The sequence below is a fragment of the Kogia breviceps genome, chromosome 2 (genome assembly GCF_026419965.1).
Source record: "Kogia breviceps isolate mKogBre1 chromosome 2, mKogBre1 haplotype 1, whole genome shotgun sequence".
Lineage (NCBI taxonomy): Eukaryota > Metazoa > Chordata > Mammalia > Artiodactyla > Physeteridae > Kogia > Kogia breviceps.
This window is the reverse complement of record NC_081311.1, coordinates 79,177,695-79,195,374: the sequence shown is the minus strand read 5'-3', so window position 1 is coordinate 79,195,374 and position 17,680 is coordinate 79,177,695. Positions and strand designations below refer to the sequence as shown.

The 17,680-nt window shown below is 45.1% G+C and overlaps 1 protein-coding gene across 1 annotated transcript in view; it reads left to right on the top strand.

Annotated features, from left to right (window-relative positions):
- EDARADD (EDAR associated via death domain) overlaps positions 1-16,317 on the top strand; it is a 54,286-nt gene extending 37,969 nt beyond the window's left edge. Inside the window, 2 exon segments of the mRNA XM_067027483.1 lie at positions 3,710-3,755; positions 15,930-16,317. Of these exon segments, the coding sequence (XP_066883584.1) occupies positions 3,710-3,755; positions 15,930-16,312 (429 nt within the window). The 3' untranslated portion in view covers positions 16,313-16,317.
- The last annotated feature ends 1,363 nt before the right edge of the window (positions 16,318-17,680 follow it).

The window sequence follows — 17,680 nt, the reverse complement described above, 5'->3', positions numbered from 1 at the left end:
TTTGGAGGAGCTTCCTAGAGCTGGTGATGTCTAAGCCGAGGCTTCAGAGACAGGAGAAAATGAAACAGCTAGAAGCTGTGCGTCGGCTTCCACCACTCTGCTAGAGCTGCTTTCACAAACCACTCTTCTCCTCACCACACTGTATCTGCACGTGGCCCTTGGAGCCCTGACCTTTTCTCTCCTTCTCTCTGACCTCCCTCCTCTGCTTTCCTTTCTCATTCCCTCCCTCACCACCTAAATGTAGGCCGTTGGGTGCTCCTCGAGCTTGTGACCTCACTGCATGCCCTCCACGGCCTCTCTCTCCTCCCGTGACCACGTCAGCAGCCACGTCTCTGTCTCCTGCCCCGGCCTCTCCCAAGGACCAGAGACATCCTCAGCTCCTGCCGAGATCTTGTCTATCCATCTCATCTTCCAAACTCGCTCTTAGTCTCACCTCCACTCACTTGCCCACGTCCTGGCTGTATCCCTGACGTGGCTCTAGCTTTGTCCCTTCCTCTCCCAAAGGAGTGGTTTGGGGGCCTCGTAATTCTTGCCTTTGAATCAGTCATGCTTCCCCCCTGCCATCAAATCGCCTGGCCGCCCCACTCTCCCTGGCCACCCGTGTATCCCTCCACCCCGCAGCTGGGTGCGTGTTCCCGCTCTGGTCCTCTACAGCTGCGAGGATGCCCTGCTTCTGGTGAGAGCCCCTCAGTGACTTCCATCGCCTGAGACTGGCTTTCAGGCCTCAGCCCATTTCTCCCACCTCATCTGCCTCCGTCACCCCCTCACTGCCTTCGCTTCACACAAAACACCCTACAGAGGCCCCATCTGTTGCCATTTCTTTTTGGGCTCACGTGGACCTCCGGCTAAATGCCCTTTCCTCCCCGTCCCCACTCTCCAGACCCTCATCAAGGCTCATCTCAGATGCCTCTGATTTGAAGAAAGCTCCTCTGGGTGTTTTTTGTTGGAAGAAACCTCTGCCCTCTGACTTGATCTATTCCTCCCTATTGAAATGCACCATATTCTGCCTTGTATTTTAGTTACTCGTGTGTGACTCTGTTTCCCCAGCATATCTGAGGGCAGGCCTTGAGGTCAAGGGTTCGTGTCCTTTTATCTTTGTAGGTGGATTCCCAAAAGGAGCTTGTACCTATTAGCTACTCAGAAAAGAGGTGATGAATGAGGTTTCAGTAAGACCCTAAAAACCACAAAAGTCAGTCTTTTCTGATTTCACTCTTACAAAACTAACCTAAAAAGTAGCATAACGTAATAATCAGAGCAAGAGTAGAGATCGCAGATCTAAATTCTGTCTCCATCAACCTTCACAAGTAATTCTGAGTCATGTCCCTCGTCTACATCAGGGGGATGAGTCTGGCCAGACACTGATTTTGGTAACATTTTCTCCAGATGATGAGAAATCAAGTCAGATATGCCATGTAATATGGTCTTTACTTAAAGGACAGTTCGTGTTTTAGCAGGACCTCGTTAGTACCACAGAAATCTGTCAAGTATTAACATTTGTGTGTCTCGACACTGAGGGTCCTGTTTTTTTTTTTTTCTGCGGTATGCGGGCCTCTCACTGTTGTGGCCTCTCCCGTTGCGGAGCACAGGCTCCGGACACGCAGGCTCGGCGGCCATGGCTCACGGGCCCAGCCGCTCCGCGGCACGTGGGATCTTCCCGGACCAGGGCACGAACCCGTGTCCCCTGCATCGGCAGGCGGATTCTCAACCACTGCGCCACCAGGGAAGCCCGAGGGTCCTGTTTTTGCTTCTTCCGCGCGAGTTTCCAATTCAGTGAGCAGTGACTGTGTTGATGGGAGGGCGAGCCTGCCTGGTCCTGCTGGAGCCGCGCAGATGCTAAAAGGCAGGTCTCCACACGACCGGGTGAATAACGAATAGTGGCCTTAACAGCTCGGAGCTTCTGGGTTTCTCCGTGCAGAAGTAAAAACTTGCAGAGAGGAATTTTTGCTCTTTTAGGAACTGCCCGAACTCTTACAAACTGTATATACACGTGGTGAGCAGTTTGCTTTTTGTACTAGTGAGGACAGTGGGAAGGGACAGGGGCTCAGACAAAAACAGTATTGAGATGAGTTAGGGGACAAACTCTAGCCGGTAAGACATAGGAATACGTCTTGTGTGAAACAAAATAGGATTGTAATTAGATCAGTGTCTATGCACTGTCCAGGCGTGGGCATTTATGAGGTGCAAGCAAGGAGAAGGGCTTCTTAGGAGATTAAGAGGAAGAGACCGTTTAAAATGTTTAAAATGTTTGATATACCAGGGAGATAAACACCCAGAGATAAACGCACACACCAGGGAGTTAACACATCATTAAGGTGAAACTTTCAGAGACCTGAGAATGTGGAGCATTGGCTTAGCGATAAGTGAGTCTATCAGCCACCTCAATATACAAGTAGGGAATCAGAAGCCAGTGCTGGTGAGGGATGTGCCTGAGGTTATGAGTGCAGCTGGACTTACACCAGGGCTTTGACCCAACTTCAGTACTAGGGATGCAGGGGGTACTGTTAGCTGCTGAGAGATTTTAGTTTTATAAAGATGGAGTTAACATAGACATATACTAGGGTCGGTCTCCTCTGCTGACTTCATTGAAAACCCTTACACACATACACACACACACACACACACACACTACACCCTCTGCTGACTTCATTGAAAACCCTTACACACACACACACACACACACACACACACACACACACACACACACACCCTACACCCTACACCCTACACCCTACAAGAAGATCAGGTAAATCCCTCCAGGTAGTATATGATTGTAAAAATGGAACCTCAGGCAGGCAGAAACACAATTACGTCTCAAGGGAATTGGTTGCTGCTTTTTAACCTCTCTGCTGCTTTGTAATATGTACTTTAAAAGTGTAATAGATACAGGAAAGAATTATAACCTGGACTGACAAACAACAAGCCCAACAAAAAGTAAACAGGAAATAAAATAAGGGAAATAGTCCATAATGTGAAATTAACAAAAAACAAAACAGTAGCATGTTGTTATGTGCCTTTATACTTTTTTAAAAAAATAAGGACAGTAATTCATTTAACAAACGTGTTGAGTGTCTCCTATGTGCTGGGCATAGTTCTGGCCGCTGAGGATCCAGCACGGAGAGCAAATAGGCAAGGGCCCCTGCCCTCCAGGAGCTTATATTCTAGGGAGAGACACATCATTCACTACCCATTTAAAAAATGTTTTTATTGGAGTATGGTTGATTTACAATGTTGTATTAGTTTCGAGTGCACAGCAAAGTGAATATGTTATACATATATCCACTCTTTTATAGATTCTTTCCCGTATAGGTCATTAGAGTATTGAGTAGAGTTCCCTGTGTTATACAGCAGGTCCTTGTTATTCATCTATTTTATATATGGTAGTGTGTACATGTCAATCCCAATCTCCTAATTTATCCCTCCCCTGCTTTCCCCCCGGTAAACATAAGTTTGCTTTCTACATCTGTGACTCTATTTCTGTTTTGTAAATAACTTCATTTGTACCATTTTTTTAGATTCCACATATAAGTGACACCATATGATATTGTCTTTCTCTGTCTGCCTTACTACCCATTAAAATACCATTTTTAAGATCCACCCTCCTTCTCCCACCCACAGTTTTTGGTGGAAATTTAACTAAATTGGAAAATTGATAACATCTCCAATCATGTGTGGGTATGGTTTTAACGAAGATTGCTTTTTGTTTTTTAAGGGAGAAGAGAATGGCTTTCCAGACAGTACTGGAGATCCCCTTTCAGGTAAATGATTGACTCTAAAGGTATCTGGGCTTCAGTGATAGCTAGTGTGGCGAAATTCAAGATCATTTGAGACGTTTATCATTAACTTTCAAAATCTGCACTACACACTAGAGAAACTTTCCAACCACACACCGCAGTGAAGTGCAAAGAACTCTTACAGGATTTCACAGAAGCCTTCAGAGAGTATGTTCTCTGTGTTAACCCTCCTTTGCTTGGGCGGGGTACAGCAGGCTTCTCAAGAGGACGGGTTTAGGATCAGGTGAGGGTCGAATTGACGCTCCCTCCCTCTGAGTTCTGGGAGCCGCAGTGTTGGCGGAGAACATTGCCAGGTGGAAGCAAACAATGGGATGTAGGCAAACTGAGTCAGCGTGGGAAGGGCTGCTCAGCCACCTGCTGCCCGCTTCCCGCCTCGCCTCCGGCACTTAGGGAGCCAAAGGGGCCCTTCCTGAAGTTAGACCATGTGCTGGTGCCCACCGTTTTCTGCTTCTAGTGTGTTTAACCAAGAAACATTTAAAGTTTGTCTCCCCTGCCTCATCCCCTGCTGCCTTTTTTATTCTTTATTGTAAGATAGAAACTTTGGCAGTGTTTAGATTCCTCATTAATTAATCATGGGGAAAATATGGAGTGAGCATTAAAATAAGCTACCAAAATAATAATTAGGAAAAAAGAAACCTCACCAACATTTAAAAATATCTTTCAAAACACATATTGAATGGCCCGATTCATCAGGGGTTTGTTTGTTTCTTTTTTAAGGAAGGGTTGGTGACTCATAAAAGCCTTAGGATAATCTGTCATCAATCCCAGGCTGTGCCCAGGTAACAATGCTGAAAATCAGAACTTGTGGTGCATAATCAATTTTTTTTTCCTTAGAAACATGATGTTAGCAGCAGTTTTATCTCTGGGTGGTGAGATTCCAGGTGGTTTTTTGTCATGCAACAGATTTTTATTTCTTTGTGTGTGTGTGTGTGTGTGTGTGTGTGTGTGTGTGTGTGTGTGTGTGTGTGTTACGCGGACCTCTCACTATTGTGGCCTCTCCCGTTGCGGAGCACAGGCTCCCGGTGCACAGGCTCAGTGGCCATGGCTCACGGGCCCAGCCACTCCGTGGCACGTGGGATCTTCCTGGACCGGGGCATGAACCCGTGTCCCCTGCATCAGCAGGCGGACTCTCAACCACTGCGCCACCAGGGAAGCCCAAAATTTTTATTTCTTAAAGACCTGCTGTGTGCCAGGCTCTCTAAGGAGGCCAAATGGCAAAGGTATAGTTCTGGAAGACAGAACTTGGGATTCTGGTTCCAGTTTAGCTACTGTCCTTCTGTGATTAGAGAAATCCAGGAGAAATTGGGCCAGGAGAACTTCCGGTGGCGCTTACCTACCAGGTTTCATGGGACAGGCCCAATGTCTGGGGTCCCATCCAGGCACCCAATGGAACTCACCTTCTTTGGACCAGAATCCGCCCCTACTAGAGGCTAAGGCCACGGGCAAATAATTTTCCCTCTTCCACAAATACGGCAGCAGACACAGGCTCAAATTAGAAGCACCTAGCTGAGTGAGGTGGAGGAGAGGAAAGCATCTTTGCATACACACACAGGCAGAGGCAATTTTAATAACCTTTCCACCATCCTATATTTTAAAAATTTCTGCCATGAGTGGGTATCATAAAACTCTACCCCCAGAACTTTAATCTGTATATACAGATGTATATATAACAAATGATCCAGTGTAGGCAAATATATACAATACGTGGTAAAATAACCAAGGAAATCTCTAAAAGGCTAACTGTGATGGGCCTGGCTGATGAGAACATGAAATTTTTTTTCCATATGCTCATCTGAGTTTTTAGATTTTCTGTGACAAGCACGTATTTCTTTTCGAATTAAAAAAAAAATCTACATTTAACCTTTTTGCAGACTAACACCCTGCACTCTAATGTGAAACGTCAGCTAAAATGAGAATGAATCAAGTCAGTTGCTTAGGAATATCAGTAAACCGTTCAAAGACTCTTGTGAGTTAAGGTCATTAATAGAGTAATCAAATTTCGGGTTGTCTCTAAAAATTTTTACCTGTGTCAAAATGACATGGAAGATTTTCAAAGAGAATAAACTTTTCACAGTGATAGCAGGTAATATTACCGAGAGCAGAAATTGTACTGCTGAAGTCAGCAGCTGTACCACCCAGTGTGATGCTTTGCCCAGAGGAGTGTACAGGTGTTTGGTTGGGTTTGGGGTTTTTTTTTCCCATAAACAAGCAAATGAGAGACATTGACTTATTGGCTTTGCTCTTGGAAGAAAGGGCAAAAGCAGATCCCTGTATTTCCTCTTTGAATGAGGGTAGCCACCTAAGTAAGATTTATCTTATTGTTTTACTTACACTCATTTAGCATTTGCCGTGTTCCAGGCCCCCTTCAAGCACCTTTGGAGATATACTCAGAAAAAACAGCATTCATGATGACTCTTTGGGTCCGGTTATTTTCTTCACCAGGTGGACGCCACAGAAGTAGCCCTGGGTTCTGCGGCCGGTGCCCGTCACATAGGTCCTAAGTGGGAGTCAAGCCCCAGGCCAGACCCAACGCTCCTGTCCCCACCAGACCAGGCTGCCTCTCTGTTGGTCAGACGCATCGCTTGTGTAGCACCCGCGTTGAATACCTGAGTGTCACACATGGGGGTGAAGGTCAGGCTTCCAGCTCAGAGTCTCTGTCTGGAACAAAGCCAAGGTCCACCCCGACTCCCACAGAGTCAGCCTCTGAGCCGCTGAAACACTTCTCCCCCAAGCTTGCTGCTTTCCCCACGTCAGGCCCTCGGTTAAGCCTTAACTCAGAGCCTGGCTTTTATTTAATTCTTGCAATTTGAAAACCTTCGTTACCTGCAATCCAGTTTATATCTGGTTAAATTAAGGAATACGGGGAGAACGGAGGGCTCTAGGATAGAAGGAGGGAGTTGACCAGAGTGAGAAATGACAGTTTGTAATCAAGGAAGGAATAAGAGTACAATTCAGAATCAGCTACTACGAGAAAAGCAGAGCCCTCTGGGTGGAACCGTTGAATACAGAAGCAAGCCCCCAGGAGACATTAAAGTTTTACAGTGTTTTCAGGCAGTTTTTCAAAGTGAAAACATTTGGGCATTAAAGGAATAAGCCTCAGTTATAAAAACAAACAAACAAAAAACGCAAAACTCCCAAACAGTAAAGTTGAAAACCTCTTCTTGTTCTCCCTTCTGGTGGAGGTATTTATCACCTGGACCGTGACCCGCCTCCCCACCTATTCTCCACAGTTACCTGTTTTTCAAGACTGACTTTTCTGATGACCTTGTATAATTCAGCACTTGCCTAATCTAAACCTACTTTCCCTATAGAAGTGAATGTACAATAGGATTTTCATTTTTTTCAAATTGGGTCCATAAAGTGACACTTAGTAAATATGTTTGTGTCACGTAATTTCAGAATTCATGTAAAATTCTATGTTGAATTTTAACCTGGGTCCTTTCTTATGTGTGTTTCTTTTTTTTAAACGTGCCGTCTACACTCCAGTTTTGTTTGATGACAGAACGCCCTGCGTGGTTTGCTAGCCAGGATCCAACCAGTTTGTCAGTTAGCCTCCCCAGGGATGTTAGCAACTTGATGTCTTCTTAAAAGGGTATTTCAGAGAGGGAAAATGAAACCATATTGTTTTTCCCTTTGGTTAAGAGATCAAACACTCACCAAAAGCCCTTGGGTCGGTTTCTTAGTAGATAAAAATAATTCTTCATCATTTTCCAGCTCACATCAAATAACTACCTCTGATGAGTCGTGTGGTATGTGGGCACCCCAGTGATTTCTCAAAGCCGTAAACTGGCATTTTAAATATATCTATTTCCAACCACATCAGACACCACACACAGAAAAAAGCACGAATTGACACCCTTAACAAACATAGCTGCAGAAGTATTTGACTGTACTTTGACACTTGTTGGTATTTTCCAAATCTCATAATTAATAGACACCTAGGAGAGAGTTATTTTATTTTAGAACCACAATGTTTTGCTGTTTGCGAAGCTGCCAATATAAAATGTTTACTGTTTAATTGTTTGAACTAACTCAAGACCTAGTTATCATGAGGAGCATTATTATAAATGATCTGAGAGCCAGCAGTGGCACTGAACACTTTGGAGGAAAACACCCGTGTGGTAATAGCTCTTGAAAAGCCAGGACGTACAAGATAAAACGGCACGTCCCCTGCAGGGAGACACATTAAGTCAATCTGTGATCCACTGCTGACATCCTGACTGAAGCCATTTTCTAGGTTCAACCAATCATGACCCTTGTGAATTCTGCGTCTTGTTCCAATTAACTGTTAATTGACCAGCATTTTATAACCTGTCAGCCTCAAACTTGAGAGTTAGACACTGCGTCATTGGACACGAACTGTTTCTTACTTTGCTTTAAATGACATAGACATACCTTGCCGATGAACATGCTTGATTTCTGAACTCTGCTTTAAGGTTTGATGTAAAATGTGTGTGAGAGACAGGATGAAGAATAGGGGGAGAGCGGCAAAAAAAGCCCCGTAGGAAAATCCATTCTGCTTGTGAGCATAGGGAAGTATTATCTATCCGCAGACTCCTGATCACCAAGCAGACACGGTATCTTTCAAAGAGAAGTAGCTGTCATTCCAAAATCTGCTCTTGGCAGGCCCTCTGACTAAGAAGTTACTCTTGTAGATGTCTTTAAGGCAATGGTTTTCAACCCTGACTGCACATTAGAATTGTCAGGAGAGCTTAAAAAAAATTCCCATGTCCTGCCTGCGCCCTAGACCAAATAAATAAGGATCTCGTGGGCGGCACCAGACATCAGGATTTTGTAAATCTCTGCAGGAGGGGCAGGGTAAGGGGGGTCAGAGAGTTCCATTTTTTGGCCAAGGTTGAGAACCACTGCTTTAAAAAAGGCTGTTGGTTATGGTTCCTTACCCACAGCTACTTATTCTTTGTTGCATACTTATCACGCACTAGGATGAGGCTTTAAGGGATGATATCATTTAATCCTCTCAACAACCTTATGAAATAGGTATCGCTCTCCCTGTTCAGAGAGGGAGACCATGGCGTTAGCAAGCTCAGTAACCTGTCCAAGCTGCACACCTGCACAGTGTCGATTGTGTTGACACTCGGTCGGCACGCCTCTCAAACTCAGGTGGATAATCTCTGTGGTACTCAGTGTACTCTGTCTCCATAGCAACCAGTCATCTTTCTTCTGCCTTGTATACACTCAGCACTAAAAAACTTTCAGTTCGTCTGAAAAATCTCTAGATAGCTCTTCATAGGCTGCCCAGAGGTTCCTAATTTGACTGTTTCTCTGTGTCCCATTCTTCATTCATTTGATTTACTCAGCAGACATTATTGAGTGCCTACTATGTGCCTGTAATGAAGTGGTGGCATCAGACATGTACATCCCTTTCCTCTTGGAGCTTATATACTAGTTGGGAGTGACAGACAATAAACACAAATAAGTAATTTCATATGGTGGTAGGTGCCTTGAGGAAAACAAATGAGTGCAATGGGTTTTGCCTGCAGGGAAAGGATGCTGCTTTAGCTAAGAAGGTGCACCAAGGTCTACATAATGCAAAGAAACCAGCCATGTGGAGATCTGAGGAAGGAGGACTCCAGGGAACAGAACTAGCTGGTGCAAAGGTCCTGAGGCGGCATTGAGCTTAGTGTTCTAGGGACAAGTGTGGGCAGTGATGAGCAGTAGAAAAGGTGGTGAGCTAGGAGGTGTCAACAGAGGCTAGATGACATGGGGATTCTTTTTTTTCCAGTCTACTTAAAAAAAATAATGTAAAACCTAACATCATGAGCTTCCCTGGTGGCGCAGTGGTTGAGGGTCCGCCTGCCGATGCAGGGGACACGGGTTTGTGCCTTGGTCCGGGAGGATCCCACGTGCCGCGGAGCCGCTGGGCCCGTGAGCCATGGCCACTGGGCCTAAGCGTCTGGAGCCTGTGCTCCACAACGGGAGAGGCCACAACAGTGAGAGGCCCGCGTACCGCAAAAAAAAAAAAAAAAAAAAAAAAAACCTAACATCATTAAATAACATTTACATAAGACTTGAGAAAAATGCTTTCACATCATTTATCTCACTTAATTCATGAGCTATAGGAATTATTATCATCTCCATTTGATACATGAGGAATCTAAAGTCCATGGATGTTAAGTGCCATGAGCAGTCAAGCTCTGGGAAGCTGGAGCACCAGGGTTTGATGGGCCCCATGTGATACACATGCAGAATCGGATGCTTCAGGATTATGTGTGTAAAGGACTTAGTGCAGGGCCGGTTATACGTTAGGCATTTGATAAATGACAGTTACTGTGGTGATGAAAATCGCTGAGAAATTTGGCCCTTTCTCCGCTGATAAATTCTTCCTTAGTTTAAGCCAGTACTCAGACTGAACTCACAGAGGGCAAGTCCTTCCAGGGTTTTGGCCACTACAATAAGAAGTCATCGGGCTTCCCTGGCGGTGCAGTGGTTGGGAATCCGCCTGCTGATGCAGGGGACACGGGTTCGTGCCCCGGTCCGGGAAGATCCCACATGCCGCGGAGCGGCTGGGCCTGTGAGCCATGGCCGCTGAGCCTGCACGTCCGGAGCCTGTGCCCCGCAACGGGAGAGGCCACAACAGTGAGAGGCCCGTGAACCACCAAAAAAACCGAAGTCATCATAAATTAATGGTGTAATATGTTCTTGTTTTGCATCGGTGGAAAATACCCAAGTCAAGTGTCAAAATATGACAAGTGAGGACCCTACTTGTTAGAGAATCTAAGTGAATTTTTATACATAATTAACTTCTCTTTTTTTTTCAATAACACTTTCCTTTCCTTCCCCCAAATCTAGAATCAGTCCGTCTTTTTGTATTTGAAGACCAATTCTGTTCTATTTTCCACCATATCTGTTAACTGCCAGCAGACATCAGCAACATTCTCTTCCCTTTACCAGTAATTCTTTTCAGGTCCTAAAATTCATCAAACAGTAGTAAGAAACCTACCTTGTCTCCTGAGGAGAAAGCACAGTTCTCATTCATTCATTTAGTAAAGAGTTTTTGAGTTTCTTCTGTACAGCCACCCTGTACTTGCTATTGAGAAGCATCAAATAATAATCCCATTTTTCCCCATTTCTGATGAAAACTTCTTTGGTCCTGAGTCCTTCTCTCTCCACAATTGTTTCTTCCCCAAGGCATTACCCAATCTTTCCTTTCATGTGCACTGTTACATGATAGGTGTTTATAGCAGGGCAGGACAAAATGTATTTCATAGGAAAAGAAACACATTTCTCTGTTTAAGTCCTCAGAGAGTTAATTATAGTTTATGATTCTAAAAGGCAACTTCAAATTCACATCTGTTGGCAGTTTCGGTAGATTCCAGTTCACTAAATGGCTTAGCATTTGTGTCATTGAAAATACAAAAGGAAAACATCAGTAGACTTTTTGACACATCATATATTTTAAAACAAACTGATAATTTTGTAGTCTATGTAGTTGTTCAAAGAAATAGAAGCTTCTTATGCACTAGAAGGCTTAGAGGAGCTTCACAGAATCCTTAATGATATTTTCATTCTTCTTCTTGACACTAAAGGAGAAAACATTGCCAACCCTGAGTCTTATGGAGGTAATACAGAGCAGACTTCCAGACACGAATACACTTAATTCTGCACTTAGAAGTGTAAATCCTACTTTATTTTTCTGTGACATTTAAACAAATGTTTTTAAGTCCCCAAATAAACACAGTAACTATAGAAAATTAGGAAATAGCCATTGTTAACGTTGTTATATGTGCTTCTAGATTTTTTTCTGTGCCCATGAATGTGTGCATAACATATACTTCATGTGGATATAAATGACTGTATTAGTTTGTTTTTATGAAAACTGAATTATACATACCCTTTGGTAAGCTGCTTTCTTTTCCACTTGACAGAATATTATTTTGACCCTACCTTTAAATAAGGGCAAAGAAAATTGCACAGTTTCCCCCTTTTACTGCAAAACCACCTTCACCATTAGTTCTTTTTTTTTCTAAATAAGTAAACTTCTGTCCCACCATGCAGCTGAAGTCTTATTTCTTTGTACACCGTTATTAATGAAGCTGAAGAATAACTCTCACTATATTACATGTAAATGTAATTCAACATTTTAGAACTGTAAGATGTGGGACATACTGCAGAAGGATATGGATCTGTTCTCAGGGCATTTAAGGTAAATGAGGAACAAAAACAACAAAAACCGTACAGAATATCTCACTGCAAGGCAGAGTCAGGAGATGCAAACAAAATGATGGGATTCTGGGTAAGACAGCGTTCTAGGCAGGAGCTGGGGGGTTTCATGAAGGGGTGTGTCTGAGGTGGGTTTTATAGAGTGGGTGAAGTTCAGTAGCTGAAGGGAAGTCCAGTTAGAGGAAGTTCAGTGAAAGGGAGAAAGAAAGAAGAGAGATAGATAACTGATCAGAGAGAAAATACCAGAAAAGGCACAGAGGAAATCTTTGTTAATTTCCACCTATGCAACTGACAAAGATTTTTTAAAGTAATATTTGGTGCTGACAGAAGTGAAGTGAGATAAGCACCATCACTATACTCTGGAGTGTAAATTGGCACAGCATTTATTTCTGGAAAGCAGTTTAGTGTATATGCATTGAGAGCCTAAAAATGCTCGTAACGTTTGGCCTAATAATCCCATTACTGGTGAGATGGTTAAAGATGTGCCCCAAATTTTTATATGTAAGGATCTGCATCGAATTGTTCCTGATAGTTATGAAAATATGGGAAAACCCTAAATGTTCAAGTTTATACAAAATTCACCATTGTATATAATTTTAAAATGTTCTACACTGAGCTTAGTTTTTTTCTTTTCATTTAATTAAACTTTGACATAAAGGAAAATACAGGTTGTCTGTTCAGGGAACTGAGTAGTCCCCCTTCTCTGGAGCCCAGATTATATTCAAGGAATTCACGGGGAATAGTAAGAGAGGTGTGGAGAGCTTCCAGGGGAGGCTGGGACCCTATAAGGATGCCGGGGAACTGCAAGTGTAAATAGGGGACTTGAGGTGCTTTGGGTGCATAGCGGGAGAAATTTAAGTCCTGTTTCGGGTCCTTTGAGTTGGAGGTGTCTTCTGAACATCAGGAGGAGCTTTCCAGTGGTCAGTTCTGGAGCCCAGGTGAGTGGGCAGGGCTGACCATTCACTCACTCCTCACTCATTCAGTCCACGTTAGTTAAGCATTTACTATATGCCGAGGGCTGTACTGGGTCCTGCAGATGCAGAAAGAAAGGGTCTTCTATTCTAGTGGGAGAGTTTTGTAGAGGTTGTTGGGAGTGGAGAAGGTGACCAAAGGGAGAGAATGTGGAAGGGGAAAACTTCGGGCTGAGAACAGGGCTAGAGCGCTTCCTTGGAACTCCCAAGGACTCAGCAATGAGACAGGCTGGGATCTTAGCACATCAGGCTGACAAGAGAAGGGATGTGTCCAGAACCTGGTAGGGTATGCCTGGGGATATGGGGCTTGGCCTTCAGAAGGACCCTTCAGGGAAAACACAGCCTGCAGCGCAATAGACAGTGTCCAAAGGGGCAAAAGGGTCTTGGGCCCAGTTCCAGAGGCAGCCAGATCCAAGGGGAGCTGGTGTGATGGGGGCGTTAGCAGCAGCAGGAGGTCTGGGTGACCCTCACGGGCAGGTGGCGATCTGCTTCTCTGGGCTTTTCTACCCCATCAGAACTGGACTCTGGCCCACAGTTGCGGTGTAGGGAACTGGGTCCACTCTGTACAAGGTTTGGTAAGAACTTGGCTGGGTCAGATGCTGCTCAAAGCCAAAGAAGGTGAAGATTAAGAACATGATGAGGCATTGGAAGCAACAGGTTTTGAATTCTCCTTCTAGAAGTTTAATAGTAAATTGGGGCTTCCCTGGCGGGTGGTTAAAACTGCACGCTTCCACTGCAGGGGCCACGGGTTCGATCCCTGCTCAGGGGAACTAAGATCCCACGTGCCGTGTGGTGTGGCCAAAAGAATAATAATAAATAAATACATTTTATAAAAACAGTAAATAAGAGTAGAGAGAAAGTCACTCCAGTGAGTTATGAAGCCAGAGGAGGGCAGGCTGAGGTTCTTATTTTTTATGATGGAGGAGCCCTGTACATATTTGTAGATGAAGGAAAGAGAATCAGTAGAGTTGGGTGGCTGGAGATGAGGGGAGGGAAAGGAGATGTTTGATGAAATAAAGCATGGGGAAAGAAGTAAGGGGTGGGCTCAAAGGCATAAGTGAAGCTTGGCAAAGAGGAGGGTCACTCCAGTGCTAAGCCTTCTTTGTGCTAAACAGTATATTTATTAATGTAATACGTTGTTTTAGTTATCATAGAAATACACCACCACTAGAGAAAGTTTGGAAAATAGAAACATAATCCTACCACATTAACCACAACAGCTATTATTATTTTTGTACATTTCCTTCCATAGTAATATTAACAGAGACTTTTTCCATAGTTGTAATGAGTACATAAATTCCTCACATCTTGCGCCTTCCACTTAATGTGAGAGCACAAACATTTTTTGGTTGCTACGTAGTCTTCATAATTACTTAAATAATATCCCATCAAGTAGTACAGTAATTTATTCCACTAGTCCCCTAACTTTTTAAACTGTTTTTTTAAAAATGGATAATATGATTAAACTGTAATTAAAATGTTCGTGCATATACATATTCTAGATGATCTCCTTAGGCTGGATTCTCAGAAGTTACATTAGTAGGTCAAAGAGAATGAACACAATTTTCACGGCTCTTGTTATCTTTTACTGTGTGCTTGCCTCAAAATTGCTGGCTCTCAATTTTACAGTCACCAAAGTGAGTTCCTTTTTCTGAATTCTTTACTTTCCTAAACTGGGAAGTCCACATGGCTCAGTGTAGAAAAGGTCATCATAACCTCCCAGAATTTTCCAAACCAGTGACCTCTAGTGTCACCTTTGGCTGTTAACGTCCCTGGTCAGAGGGGTCAGGAGACCCAGTGCTGTTGCATATTTTTTTTTTTTTTTTTTTTTGCGGTATGCGGGCCTCTCACTGCTGTGGCCTCTCCCGCTGCGGAGCACAGGCTCCGGACGCACAGGCCCAGCGGCCACGGCTCACGGGCCCAGCCGCTCCGCGGCACGTGGGATCCTCCCGGACCAGGGCACGAACCCGCGTCTCCCGCATCGGCAGGCGGACTCCCAACCACCGCGCCACCAGGGAAGCCCGCTGTTGCATATTTTAAGTCGCTTGGGTTGCCATGCTGTACAGACCCTGCTTACAATTTTACTATAACTGGTTTGCCTCTTACCTGCTAACCTCTGACCTCAGACCTACTCACCACTTAACCTACTAACTCTACCCTCCTGCTGACATGCTGCCGGGTACTGTATGAGACCAAAGATGACCGATGGGGAAGGTTGTCCTTCCTCCGCGCTGGGGCTGCTCTTGCTGAGGCTGAGCTCAAAACCACCCACTTGTCCCACCTGCTACGCGCCTCGGGGTGTTGGCTCCACTTCAGAGGCAGCCCCATGGGTGAAGAAAACAGAGATAAAGGCAAAGGCATGACAAGGTGGCCATAAATCTAAAAAGTAAGTTTTCTGGCATTATCAATTATCACTCATTTTCAAATACACATATGGAGTGGATATTCCAGTTTTGGGTGTGTGTGTATTTTTTTTTTTTTAAAAGACCTTTTAAAGAATTGTGCAATCCTTTACACCCTAACACGCTGTGCTTGGCATTGAGAAGCTGTCAGGGCTGACTCGTAACTTGGAAGGGCTGAGGGTTGAGGAACAGGCGAGGAGGGCTGGTTTCCCGTGAGACGGAGAATCCGACAGCCCTGGGCTGGCACTTTGCCGACGGAGAAAGCTCTGCTCCTCGGAGCCCTCGTTCTGGCCAGCAGCCCCACAGGTGCACAGCCTGGGAGACAGAGAGTCTCAGAAAGAAAGGAGAACTGGCTTTATAAAATCTTGCCACCGCTTCCGGGAAAGCAGCCATCCTTGGCCATAAAGAAGAACACATTATTGGGGAGTATGTAGAAATGAGTCTCCTGAAATATCTCTGTAAGACGTGCTCTTGTACTTACACTGACGCTATGAACCATTCAGCGGGGAAGTAGAGGACGGAAGAGATGAGCGCGCCTCTTGGGCCTCTTGCTGACACGTGGACCGTATCGTTTGTCCCTGCAGATATAAGCAAGGACGCGTCCTGCGCAGAAAACTGTACCTGTTCCTCCTGCTTGCTCCTGGCCCCCACCATCAGCGACTTGCTCAATGACCAGGACTTACTGGACGTGATCAGGATAAAGCTGGATCCCTGTCACCCAACAGTCAAAAACTGGAGGAATTTCGCAAGCAAGTGGGGCATGCCCTACGATGAACTGTGTTTCCTGGAGCAGAGGCCCCAGAGCCCCACCTTGGAGTTCTTACTCCGGAACAGTCAGAGGACGGTGGGCCAGCTGATGGAGCTCTGCCGGCTCTACCACAGGGCCGATGTGGAGAAGGTCCTGCGCAGGTGGGTGGACGAAGAATGGCCCAGGAGGGGGCGTGGAGAGCACCCCAGGAACTTCTAGACCTCGGCTCCTTCTTCTTTTTTTTTTTTTTGTGCAGTACGCGGGCCTCTCACTGTTGTGGCCTCTGCCATTGCGGAGCATAGGCTCTGGACGCGCAGGCTCAGCGGCCATGGCTCACGGGCCCAGCTGCTCCGCGGCATGTGGGATCTTCCCGGACCGGGGTACGAACCCGCGTCCCCTGCATCGGCAGGCGGACTCTCAACCACTGCGCCACCAGGGAAGCCCTCGGCTCCTTCTCATTGGCCTCTTCAGACATAGAGACGGGCACAGGTTAAGGAGCAATGTGAATCTGTTCGTTTTTAAGTTTAGGTGAAGGACGTGGGACAGCGGACCTTGGTTTTCCCCAAAGCTGGTGGTTTTGTGGAGGGTAGGGTATGTTTTTGGTGGCGGATTTTCCTTTAGTTTTGCACATCTGTTTTTATTTAATATTTGAATCTGGAATTGGGAAAAATATGTTGTAGGCTCCTATAGGGACCAGGGCCAAAGCTACAATCAGAGCGGATTCATGCCATGATGAAAATAAAAGTATCCTCTCCCTTAAAAACTGAAGACCGGGCTTCCCTGGTGGTGCAGTGGTTGAGAGTCCACCTGCCGATGCAGGGGACACGGGTTCATGCCCCGGTCCGGGAAGATCCCACGTGCCGCGGAGCGGCTGGGCCCGTGAGCCATGGCCGCTGAGCCTGTGCATCCGGAGCCTGTGCTCCACAACGGGAGAGGCCACAACAGTGAGAGGCCCGCGTACCACAAAAAAAAAAACAAACAAAAAAAACCACCTGAAGACTGAAGTCGGAACTAAAAGTCATCATCCACAATATCCTTTATGATTAATGACACTCCCACAGCTTAGAAGAAAACCACAGAGAGAAGTTTCCCTTTAGTCTGTTACTCTTTTTTTGTAAAGTACTTAGGTGAATTCACAGGCTACTGGCATTGCGTGGTGATACTCTTCAGGACACATGCCATCTTTCTTATTCAAATACTTGTATAATCTGTGCACTATCAAAGAGGACTTTGCTTGAGTGTTTTTGAAAGAAATGCAAAAACCGATGGTGATTGGGAGGACAGAGTCAGGAGTTAGCAGGGTAATAAGGACCATGGGAAAGGTGTTGACAAAGAGTAGGCCCTTTCGGTACCCTTGGCTTTTTAAAAATTAATTTAATATTTACTTTTATGTCTTGTGTATCAGGCTGAGTGTTTCACCCCCGAGAGAAAGCTCAGTTAAGAAATAAAAACTACCTGGTCTGTGGGTGAAATGTAACCCTGTCTAGCACCTACTATCCCACCTTAAAACAGGGCCCAATAATACTACACAGCACTTTAGCGAAGAAAGAGAAATCTTTACTGGTGATACTGGGAAGGAAGCTATGC